Genomic DNA, 13,379 nt, shown 5'->3' with positions numbered 1-13,379 from the left:
GATATACATAAGGTGCATTGGGGTCGTGAAGAATATTATAAAGTAGAGAGAGAGAGAGACAGGAGGTTATATGTTCATTATTTCTTTATAGTAAAGCATAATATAACCCTCCCGAATCCATAATAGATAAAGAAGCGTTATATTTATATTTTGAAGTTGTATAATATGTATCTTTGTGTATAAAGAAAGAGTTTACAAAATTTTGGAAGAGTATTTATTCCCGTCATTTGAAATGCACTTTTCCTATATTTCTAAGTGCATTTTCCAAGATGACTCTGCACCGTGTCACTGACCAAAAACTGTTGGTTTTATTTTTTCTGATACTGTGATTTATAATGTTAAAAAAATATATTAAAAAAATATAAAACTTAAAATAATTTTTTTGTCACAGAACATACAAAAATTCGTGAAATTTCAACACTGGTTTGGCCCGGAAAAAATCCTGAACTGAACCCTATCGAGAATTTGTGGCATAACATGGCAATCGAAATAAATAAAATAAAGCCTCAGTCAACGGAAAACATAAACAACGTCATCGGGAAAGTGTGGTTTGAATTTTTTTCTCAAGACTACATACAAAATTTGGTTAAATCCCTGCCAAAACGTATTGAAGCAGTAATAAAAAAAGAAGAAACAACAAAGTAAGTACTGATTTTGTTGGTTTTTGCTAACTGTAAGTGTTATGTATCTATGTTATTTTATTTTTCAATAAATATTTGGTTTTACAAATTATATGAGCATTTTTCATTTTTGTGCGAAAAAAAATCAAATAAATACCGAAGCTATCATAGACTGGATTAAGTAATGACTTTATATTGTGTAACATTCACCATTCTACCCATGATTGACAACTGTACTACTAAAATTACATTTAAGAAAATTATAATACGCAAAGCCTCCACATTTAAAGGCCAGTCTGCAGGTACGATAGTAAGGATAAGGTAGGTAAATGTGAAAAATACATCACAAACATACAGACCAATTGAAAAAAATCTTTCTTTAATATATATTGCACTTGGCTTGGTTTCAACTGGCTGTCATGCTATTCACACTTCGCATCATGTACGAGTTCGTGACAGTATCTATGGTTGATTATATTATGCTTATTATTGGCAGACACCCTTTATTTTGAAATGTATGCAAGATCCATCCCAAATCATTTTTGAACAAGGATTTTGACACACTCAAACTGTGAATTTCATTTATAGATTTACCACAAAATATAAAATTTTAAAGGCACTGAATTATTTTGTTGTATAAAATATGCAAGTGACCTTCTTTATAAAAACAAGTACCTATTTTGGCAAACATTTTACTTTTCATTAATTAAATTTTAATCATCAATATGCATTTTATATCATAATTAAGTACATTCGTAATTATTGTATACAATTAAAAGAAATCGTCGTGTCTTGGTCGTAATAATTCACCGTAATGCAGAAGCTAATTAAAACAGCAAACACGATATTACAAACATGTGTAAGTTAAAATAAAATTGTAAATTAAGAAAGGTTTGTTGAAATGGTTTGTGTATGTGAATCGAATGAGTGAGGAACGTAGAGTTAAATAAAATTTATGAGGTGAATTTGGTTGGTTATAGAAGCAGAGGAAAACCGAGAAAAACTTGGCATGATCAAGTATTTCAAATACAGTATTTCAAATAGGTGTGTATGTATGAGAAGTTGTGTTAATTAGGGAGTGGCGAAGATTGTGTGCAAAGACTGATTGGTCTGGCGTTCTATTTTCTCTACCTATCCCTTCGGTCGAGCTGCGTGATGGTTAGTTAGTTAGTCAAAATTTAAAAAAGTATTAATAAATCGGCAAAACTGTTTTTGGTAAGTCTTTAACTCATTTATTGGTTTGGCGTTTAATTTGTAGAACTTTATTTTAATTTATGTATTTATTTTAAATCAAACACAGATTTTTTGAGTCTACTTAGTAGACTCAAAAAATCTGTGTTTGATTTAAAATTAATACATAAGTCTTTAACTCCTTAAATAACATTTGACGTAATTGATTTTTTTAATACAGTTTTTGTATGGAAAAGATATGTTTTTCTTCGAAATAAATATATGGCTTTGAAAATTAAAGAATTAATGAAACGTAAGGAGTTATATGATATAAATATATTTTTTTAAATGTAGAATTCCAAAGTTTTTTTTTAAACTCGTGCGTGGAAACACGACCGGCTGTTAGCGTGGCCGTTAGCGTTTTGAACTTGATCGTCAGAGATCTCGGCCTTAATCCATTTATCTTTTCTTCGTTATAATGGAATAACTAAATTTATTTGTTATTTGTTATAAAGTTATTGAAACTCCTCATTGGAAACTGAAAGTTACATTATATAAAATGTTCTTCTTTATTTTCAACCTTCATTGAAGAATATTGACATTTAACAGAATACTGGATTTAACCTTTGAGTATTTTTTATTAAATAATTATAAATAACTTTCGATAATTCTTTGAATACTAATGACGTGTGTAAAAAAAAACTCTAGGTGAGGATCAATAAATTTTGCTAATTAAAAAAAGGGAAATCGTTAAAGTTTATTATGTACAAAAGTGAGTATACCAGCAATGGCTAGGACCCTCGGGGGTGCATATATAGACTACATAGACTCGTACTAGATTATGTTACTTGAATGTCAGTAACGTGCACGAGTATTTGTGTTTGTGTTTAATACATGAGTAAATAAATGCTTTTACATAAATATATATATTCTTTATCTTCAACATTCATTATACGAGTATGTGCGCTTCACACACAGTGGTAGTCAACTTGGTCACTTCCTTCCGGTCACCAAAAGGCGTTCTAGTTGTCGTGGAGAGCAGTAGGGTTTCACTAGGATTAATGGTGTTTCGTCAATATCACTCTGATGGCACATGCCATATCATGGATGAATTGATTATTTGAAGGAAGAGTGCCAAGTGCTTGATAACATCTTCTTATTCTTCCTTTTATATAGGACTATGTCCTGTCATTCTCCGGTCCACTCCTGGGAGGCAGATGACCATCGTTTAGGTGGTCTTCCTGGGGGTCTGCTACCTCTTATGCTGCTGTCCGCTGCTCTAATGTGCAAAGGCAAATAGCCGCAAGTTAAAAACAGTAGTTTTAAGATAAAAGAGTTTAAAGTTAAACTTAAAATGAAGCCTTTTGACAACACATGTATCAAATTACTTAATACAATTTTGTATCTATTTGGATAATGACACAAAATTGTAATGAATATCTCAGTAAAGAAAAAAGATGGACCAAAATCTGTGATTGTTTATGATAGAGGTCAGTTATATCAATGCTTTGAGCCGTGTTACGCTAAATAGCCGTAATTTGAGTTACGGCTAGTTGCGTTTGCACATTAGTGCTATCCTCACCACTCGATCTGAACTCGCTCTTCCCACATGATTTCTCCAGAAACGTCTTTCTTTCATTCCCCATCGCACAACATCTTCAACATCACAGATTTGTCTTATTTCAGAGTTTCTTACTCTGTCGCAAAGTGTTAGGTCTGCAATGGGTCGTAGAGTCTTCATTTCGGATGTTCTAAGAAGGCTTTTCGTTCTCGCGGTGTCAGCTCTTGTTTGACAACTATCCATTTATCATTGACTATTATAATTAAATATATTTTTTTAGTTTTATCAATTATATATAAACAAAGATTCCGAATAAATATTATCAAAAGACCCTCGTTTATTCCTTGCAATAATTTAACCAGAAAATACAAAAAATAAAATCGCAACATCAGCATGAAGGATCTAATAAATATATGTAAATAAAAAGGTAAATGTTCATATTATTCCTTGACATCTCAACAAACATGAAGAAAGAAGTCTGGGAATTTACGGGGCTCACGACCATCATAGGCTGGTTTAAGTGATCACTTAACACACGTGTAACATCCACCAATTCTACCCGTGATTGATAACCATTATCTTCATCTTTGTTGAGATATCAAAAAGTAATATCATAAATAACTCATTTAATCGGAGATAATCCAGATTTGTGAACAAGTATTTGGACACACTCAAAATGTTCTTAGGTAAATGTTCGTTTATTCCAAATCTTAAATTTCTTAAAGTTTAATGTTTCTATCCGATTGCTTTTTGAAATTTTTACACGAGGCGGCATAAGAACGTCGTTTTTATACACCTGTGGCAGGTGTTTTGAAAAACATATATTTTACTAAATACAATGGGAGTGTCGTTTGTTGAACGTAACAACAACGTGCACACAATACTACGCATTGCTCTATGCGGGCATCAGAAGGAATTTAGAAATGTGCGCTTTCTCTATTCTTTCCATTCTATTTGACCAGACAGAGCCACAGCGACGCGTGGCCGGGTACAGCGTTACAACGTTATTTCTATAGACTAAAATATAAATTAATTTAACGACATTATTTTGTTTTTAATTAAAAAAAATAATACTTGATAAATAAAATGATTTCTTAAAGTCTGCTGTGATACGCATTCCGCATCATTTTCAAACACCGCGAAAGTGATGCGGACGCCTCTGAAAGAGTGTCACAATGGATTTTTAAAAGTAGTGGTATTAAAAGTTTTTTTTTTAATTAAAAATGAATATGATCAACGAATAGGGTCGACGAGGTGTGGACAGATCTACTGGCTCCGGAATATACGAGATTGGGCGGGGATCAGGATCGTCAAGATGTCAAGATCGTCAAGGCTCTGTTTAGAGCTGACATAGACAAGGACAATTTCTCTCAATTGACAGTCGACGTCAGAGGTACCTGACATGAAATGCATAGAAGAAACAGAAAAATATAAAGATATAATATATAATGACTGCCGAATCAATGAATGAAATAACACTATTTTTATAAAGATCAATCTTCTTCTCCGTCTTAATCCTCATTGCTGAGGGTTGTGACCCTTGCAGAAGCAATGACTCTTCTCCAGTTATCCCTTGACTGCGCTGCACGTAGCGCTCCAACCACTGAGGTGCCTGCTGCTGCCTTAATTTGATCGGTCCATCGTGTGGGGATCTTCCTCTCCCTCTCTTTCCCTCCAGGCTACCGATCACAACTAGGCGTTCCAGGCTATCCTCGTTGCCACGCGCAACGTGTCCAAAGAACTGGAGAATCCGTCGGGTACAGATATTGGCCAGAGACAAGCCATCCAAGCGTAGTTCCTGGCGAATGGACTCATTGGTGCGTCTAGCTGTCCATGGAATTCGGAGCATGCGCCTCCAACACCACATTTCGAAGGCATCAATTTTTCTCCTTTCTGCTGCTTTTATAGTCCATGTTTCAGCAGCATAGAGAAAAATGGAGTGGACCAAGCTCCTGACAAGCTTCATCTTGGTGTTGTTACTCACACCCCGGTCTTTCCAAATTTTGTCTAGCTTAGACATGGCACTTTTGGCGATGGCGATACGACGTCTAATCTCTCCTTCACAAGTTCCTTCATTGCTGATTTGAGATCCAAGGAACTGGAACTCGTTTATTATCTCTAAACCTTCCAGTGAGTTCCCGAGATCACCAAACTTCTTAGATCGATCTATGATCATGATCTTGGTCTTGCTTTGGTTAATCTCTAGTCCCAGTGCCTTGCTCTCAATCTCTACTCGTTTAAGGAGATCTACCATCTCTTTTGGGTCTTTCGCCAGAAGTGTTGTGTCGTCCGCATATCGTATATTGGACAGCTTTACGCCACCAATGGACACTCCTCCATTCCATTCGTAGAGAGCCCTGCGCATGATGTATTCCCCATAGATGTTAAACAGGTCAGGGGAGAGTATGCATCCCTGTCTTACACCTTTCTCAGTGGGGAAGCTTGCAGTGTTTATGCCATTGATTCTTACGATTGCCTTACTTTGGGCATAAAGTCCATGGATGAGTTTTATCAAATGGGATGGGACTCCCATCTCCATGAGTACTTTCCACAGATGTTCCCACTTCACGCAGTCGAAAGCTTTTTTGTAATCGATAAAGCATAAAACTGTTGGCGTCAGGAACTCTCGGCTTTTTTCGATCACTTGGCGGATGTTGAGGATCTGCTCTCTTGTTCCTCTTCCTTTCACAAAACCAGCTTGTTCCTTTGGTATTTGCCATCCAATGTAACTGTGTAATCGTGCTTTTAGAACATATAGCATTATCTTGCTGGTGTGAGAGATAAGTGCTATTGTCCTATAGTTTTCACACTTTTTGGATGAGCCTTTTTTGTGAAGAGGAATGAAAACAGATTCAGCCCATTCCTGAGGCCATGTTCCCGTTCTCCATATGAGGTTGCAGAGATCCAGCACTGTTTTTATGCCCTTATCCCCTAGTTCTTTTAGAAGCTCGGCCTGTATGCAGTCATTGCCGGGGGACTTGTTGCATTTTAGTTTTTTCAGTGCATTTCGAATCTCTTCTTCCAAAATGTCGGGTTCCATGGTTTGATTCTCAAAGGAAGGACTTCCTGCTGTTGAGGTCTCGGCATATAGTCCGGAGCAGTAACCTCGCCATCTCTCCAAGACGCTGCCAATGTCCGTCAGAACGCTTCCATTTTGGTCCTCTATTGCCCATGTCTGAGGTTTGAAGGCACGGGTTAAGAGTTTAACCTTTTGGAAAAGATCCTTTGTAGTGACGCTATTCGCTTTATCTTCTATCTCAGCACAGATATCCGAAATTTGTTTATTTTTGTCTCGTCGGCAATGTCTTTGTATATCTTTATTGAGCCTAGAGTATTCTTGTTTCGCTTCTGCAGATGAGGTTCCTTTTACTCTCATCGCTTTTCGCTTTGATATCATATCCCATGTGGGGTCTGATATCCAAGATTTCCTCTTTTCATTTCTCGGCTCCTGATATTTCATTGCAGTCTTGACAATTTTCTCTTTGAGACTGTTCCAACGCTGTTCGACATTTTCTGAGGAGTTTACGTTGAAATCAGCGTCTTGTTTCCTGATATCTGTGCCAAAACATTTAATTTAATTGCTGGCTCATTGAGGTTTAAAGTTTTAAACTTATCCCTTTTTATAATTTTGAACTTGGCTCTGATTTGTGCAATCAGCAGATTATGATCAGAGCCGCAATCTGCCCCAGGATAAGTTTTAACATTACTTACCGATATAAAGATCAATAAATACCCGTATTTGAGTGCTTTATACTGACTTTTAAATATTTTATTTTTCAATCCGAGAACAAACTTATGTTTGTATATCTTTGTATAAACATGAAGTGAAGGGAGGGAAAAAAAAGTTTGACTATCCCTGCTCTTCGCTATTCACTGTCCCATAATGCAAATTTATCTACTATTCAAACGTCAAGATAAGATTTCTAGCGATCTGTTATTTATTCGTTCCACGTGGCTTTACCGTGGAAGCTTTATTATTCGAGTTAATTATTATAATCAACCAATCTCATCCCAGTACTAAAATAATTATAGTATACTACAATACTAGCAAAACCAATCCTGAAATAGCGCTGGGAGAAATAATAAATTAATATTGAAAGAAAAATTATTACCAGGTATCCTGGGTGAGGACGTATTCGTCATCGAATCCATGATAGTTCACGAGGAACTCATACATGATCAAAATAGTGAAAGACATTGGTACCATAAACCAAGCTAGGGTACAAAAGGTCTAATCACCTTCTAGTGGAACAGAAGGTCTGTTGACGACAGTCAACAGTCCGTCTTCTCCTGAGGAATTTTCCGTAGTTTCCTCCCAGCTATGAGCAAATGCTGAGAAGTTCCTTATTAGCCCACACTAGACTTTGTCTCCTGTTCCCAACACATATAGAAATAAAATATTTTTTAGCTAGAAGAAACAAAAATCCACTTAATGATCTATAAATATTGTACATAATAAGCAAGGTAAATGATAAAACGAAACTCCCTTCTAAAATTTTAAAAAGTACCTACTTAGTAAAAATATATCTTCGTTAATCTCGTATTAAGAAACTTAGTAGGACATTGATAATACTTTTATCTCATGTTGCAAGTTAAAAATAATAAATAAAAAAAAGACATTAGACTCAATATATTTTTGTTGCTTTGGAAAACAAAGAAACGACATTTCTTGAATGTTTTTCGCAGATACTTTGTGGCACATTTTATAAACTAAATAAAATTAAACAGCTATGTTTTAACCACTTTTTTATTATTAGTACACATTAACCTACCGGTTTCGACAAGAACCTTGTCATCCTCAGGGTTTATTAAATTCTAAAACATTAAAATCTCATAATTAATTACATTCCCTTACCAAAAACTTCCGTACTTTACTTTACTTACTTTTACGTATGCGGCGCGGCTTCATACTGTTTTTGGGTGATTCCATTTCGTAGTTGTTATTTAGTAGTTGCTAAGCAGTGCACAATAAAAATAGCATTTAAATTTTTTTACGGACAGTGTGGAAGTTTTTGGTAAGGGAATGTAATTAATTATAAGTATTTTAATGTTTTAGAATTTTATAAACCCTGATGATGACAAGATTATTGTCGAAACCGGTAGGATAAAGTATACTTATAATATAAAAAAGTGGTTAAACAAAGTTGTTTAATTTTATAAAGTTAATTCATTAATTTTACATAATGTATAATCCAATTATCTACATATGTATATACATTTATGTATATGTATAAATAACTTTACGTTGATTGTTTTGTTCATGTGATTCTCATTATACTTATGTACAATAAATAATGTGGTCAGTTATAAAAGTAAGGAAAACGTTAATAAATATCTTGATTTTATCCGTGATTTTCTATTAAAAATATTTTTACAGCTAAATATATAAGCTGATTGGCGAATAAACCCAGCATGTTATACGATAAATCAATTAATATTTTATGACCGTGTTCCTTTGCATATCGCTCACTCATTTCAAGAACGTCATAAATAAAAAAATTAAAATTTTCAATTGTGTTTTAAATGTTTTCATTCAAATCAAAAATTGAAAATTTTCAATGTTTTCGGAATGCCCAGAAAATGTACTATATCCCAGCAAAAGAGGCATATTTTTAACTTAATATTTACCCGCTTCAGGGCAAAAAGTGTTGTTTTTGTATTTTGAAAAAAGGGTATTTTTAATTATTTTTTAAATAAACTAGTTATTTTTCAAATGGAGAAGAAAACATTCAGGTTTTACCTAAAAAGATCTGTTGCACAGTAAAAAGTTCAATAAGTGGCTTGATATTTATTTTTAATAAATTGTATTATATTTTTTAACTTTAAAAATGTTCTCCTGAAAAATCAAGTTTTTTTGATTTATGACGTTCTTGAAAAGAGTGAGCGATATATAAAAACCTGCACAAACATCGTATGTTCATAATATAATAAATATGTGGCATATACGATATACGATATATTAATGATAAAATATTCGCCATATTTTGTGATTATGAATCTACAAAAATAAATAATTAAAATGTTCGTTTGTTCAAAATGTTAAATCCCCTAAACGTATTCACCGATTGCTGTGAAATTCTGACACAACGTTGTCAAAAAATGGTATTTTCATCTGTAACAGGTAAAAACATGTTTTTTACACTCTTTCCGACGCAATGGCAGCGCCATATTTTGAGAGTAAAAGAAATACTAAACATTATTTACGGCGGACAACGTGTTTCTTGACACCTGCTAAGGTATTGTATACACACAAGCATAGTGAAATATTTTGATTGAGATGCAGATGATATGTGTGAAGTAACTCAGAGTGGAGGTCATCACTGTTGTACTGATATATGAAAAAGGAAACAGAGGAGGAATGTATAATATTATATTTGAATATCTTTAAATATAAGCAGACTGAATGCAATCGAAATGCGATCCCTCAGACGAATGTGTGGCAAAACGATGTTTGATAGATGTTCGAATGATGAAATAAGGAAAGAATGCAAGGTTGAGATAAGCATTATCGATAAAATTAAGAAAGGTGTGTTGAGATGGTTTGGACATGTGGAACGTATGAGTGAGGAAAGAACGGTTTAATAAATTTATGAGGCGAATGTAGTTGGAAAAAGAAGCAGAGGAAGAACGAGGAAAACTTGGCACTATCAGGTATGTCAAATACTTGAAAGCGGCCGGGTCAGGAGTCAGTCAGTAAGAATCGTCGGGTATGTATGAGGAGATGCATGAATGTAGAAGAGGCGAAGAATGTTTTCAAAGACAGAGTGGTGTGGCGTTCGATTCTCTCTGCCTACTCCTGGTAATGGTTGTAATGGGACCACTTTTTGAGAACTTATCTACATAAATATTTTTATCAATAGGTGAAAATACTGTTTATATTGTCACCTTTTTCTGTAATTCTCGAACATTGTCGTCTTTACATTAACTCAAAAACACTTTTCCTAGTGTTTTATTTATTTTATTTAAATCATCATGTTATTCTACAAATTTAATGCCAAAGCAATAAATAATATGTATGTATATGTAATAAAATGTATGCAAAAATTCCAGAATGACAGTCACTTGGGTTTGCGAACCCCTACTCGTACTAGCTTATATAAAAAAAAACAAATGTTCAGTTGTGTCGTATTTGATTTTTGAAGTTTGGCGTTCGGTGATATGAAACTTGTTGATACAAATGTGCAACAGCGTGTTGATATATGTTGTAAAAATCATTAAAAGTTAACACTAAGAAAGGATTTGCAGTACCTTGTATCAAAGCACTATTACTTTTCAAGGAAACCTGATTTTTATGAGTGGATAATAAAGAAAATAAGTTTGCCTAAGCGATCGCGTGCAAAGTGGTATGATGTTGCAATAAAAACTATTTATGCAAGTAGGAGAATTTTTTTTTTTAAATTATAAAATTAATATTTTGTATACAACTTTTGCAAGGAGGGTGAATTTCATCCATCGATTTGTAAGTCACTTTGTGGTAAAATCTATCCATTTTTAATTTAAGTTTTACGCAGTAAATAACACATTTTCCTAAAATATATAAATCTTAAAACGTGTCTCAATAGATTTTTAATAAATAGTTGTATTAACTAGTTAAACATATATTATTTATTGATTCGACATTAACTTTGTGGAAGACATGTTGATTAAAAAAAAGGTTAAACGCTTGTAATATACCACTTAATAAATTTTGTTTCATTACACATGACTAGTTTCGAAAACTAACAGATGTTTTTTTTTATTAACGGGTGAAAAATAAAACTAGTTTTACTTTTCACTTGAAGATGAAAACATCTGTTAGTTTTCGAAACTAGTCGTGTGTAATGAAATATAACTCATTAAGTTGTATTATAATAATAAATGTTTAATAAATAAAAAAAAATGTATAAGTTAAACTTAAATTAATTACATTTTTTTTATGTTGACTTACTTGCACAGAATTCTCCAAAAGCAGCCGAAACTACTTCCATTCGGCACTTCACCGGCATACGAAACAGTCATTTTGGCTTATTTGTAAACAATACTAATTGAATGCACTACGATCACTCTCCATAGGGACGGAGGAAACAATACAACTAACAGTGGAGAGCGGGTCTGATCACATAATAGCGCGAGGAATTCCGCACTGGTCGACCGGGCGTAATGAGTGGAAGCGCACGCAGACTAGGCGCTCAGCTCTCTGCTTCGGACTACAGGCAAAGACTAACTAATTTATATACTACAGGCTACAGACTCTGTTGCCCGTAGAGGCCGTGGGCGGAGCTGCCCACCCCACCATTATCAAATCGTCATTTTAATGGTAGCTGCGAACGTCATTTAGTCGTCACCAGTCGGCTGCGCCGTGCGCCTCCGTACTAATCCTACCCAACGCACAGAGCTAGGGATTCCCGACTACTCAAACTTAAGGGCTAAGGGCCTACGTAAACTAACTTTCTTTAAACCCTTTCTTTAACCCTTTGAACGCGTTAAGCAAAAAAAAGTTGATTTGAAAAATACAAATTTTCCATAAAAAATTAAATGTTTTATAAAATTCATTTTATTTCCTTTTATTTGTTTTAGTCATGTCCAGGACGTTTACAAGCCATGGACTCTAGTCGATTTACGTGTCCAAAGCAGAAACAAATTTGGGCGACTTTAGTCGATTTACGCGTCCAAAGGGTTAAACAAAAATCAAATACGTCACATGTTACCTGAGTAAAATGAAAATTAAGATGCAATTTATCCATTTCCAAATAAAAAAAATCGGGCGGAAATGACTTGTGGCTCCTAGCGTTGTCGAACGCTGAAAGGAAAATGAGATGTGTCATTTCCACGGAATTACCACCACCATATTTAAAAAATATATCAAACTAATTACAATTGTTGAAACTGGCGAATCTAATTATTTTGTGCAACATTTTGAGTGTGTCCAAATTCTTGTTCACCAAATCTGGATCATCTCCAATCAGGAGTTATTATTACAACCAAGCCTAAGACGGTCAATGTAAATGTCGAGACCTTCATATTCTTCTTCATCTATGTATGTTAAAATGTTAATAAATCATGTAATAAAAATGTTAATAAATTTTCAGTCTACTACGTTGATTTTTTTTATTTTTATTTTTAAAGAACATGAAAATAAAAATTCGTGATAATTAAATCGCCTTGTTAGGGCATTACAATTATTTGATATTTGATAAATGCTCCAACAAGGTGAAACTATTGTCAAGATTTTTTTTTATTTAAATAATGATTGTCCGCCTCCGTAGTGTAATGGTCAGCACGCTCGGCTACCGTTCTGGAGGTCCCGGGTTCGATTCCCAGGAGGGGTCAAATAAATATAAGTGATTTTTTCACTGTAATATTTAATAAAAAATATAACCTTGGACTGGTACGTGAAGTGAAGGGCTGATCACCTTTCCTTCATGTGTAAACGATCAAGATAACACTGCGTTCATATGAAGCAGTGCCCTATGCACCATTGGGGTGCGGATAAGGGTTTTTATTATTATTTTTTTATTAAATAAAAATATTTACTTAGTAGACTCAAATCTGTATTGGATTTTTTAATGATGGATTTTGTAAGGTGCAAACGGTGACGGTGCAAAGAGCACTGCGTCATATAAACGCAGTGTTATCTTGATCGTTTACACATGAAGGAAAGGTGATCAGCCCTCCGCTTCAGGTACCAGTCCAGGGTAATATTGAATAAATATGACAGTGAAAAAATCACTTATATTTATTTTACCCCCCTTGGGAATCGAACCCGGGACCTCTAGAACGATAGCTGAGCGTGCTGACCATTACACTACGGAGGCGGAAAACGCCACCAAATTGGGCACTGAATACCGTGATTTGCTTTAAATGATCGAATCCAAATACCTTTGTGACTAATAATTAAGTAACGACTTGTTTGAAATAATTCGTCTTAATTTCGGTTTTTTAATTCGATCATCAATATAACATAATGATTTTCTAACTCGGTAATATCGTTTTGGCAATGCAATGGTGGAACAAGTGGCAGGTCAAAGGTGCACTGCATATCCAAAATG

At 34.3% G+C, this 13,379-nt stretch overlaps 1 protein-coding gene across 1 annotated transcript in view; it reads right to left on the bottom strand.

The window, feature by feature from the left end:
- The window catches only part of Best2 (bestrophin 2), an 86,859-nt gene extending 75,303 nt beyond the window's left edge, over positions 1 to 11,556 (bottom strand). Inside the window, exon 1 of the mRNA XM_088256882.1 lies at positions 11,279 to 11,556. Coding sequence (XP_088113008.1) covers positions 11,279 to 11,349 — 71 coding nt within the window. The 5' untranslated portion in view covers positions 11,350 to 11,556. The remainder of the gene's footprint in view (positions 1 to 11,278) is intronic.
- Between the last annotated feature and the right edge of the window lie 1,823 nt (positions 11,557 to 13,379).

Source organism: Brachycentrus maculatus, unplaced genomic scaffold, assembly GCF_059751285.1.
Source record: "Brachycentrus maculatus isolate JH-2025_06_01 unplaced genomic scaffold, ASM5975128v1 h1tg000068l, whole genome shotgun sequence".
Lineage (NCBI taxonomy): Eukaryota > Metazoa > Arthropoda > Insecta > Trichoptera > Brachycentridae > Brachycentrus > Brachycentrus maculatus.
This window is presented reverse-complemented; position numbering and strand designations above follow the sequence as displayed.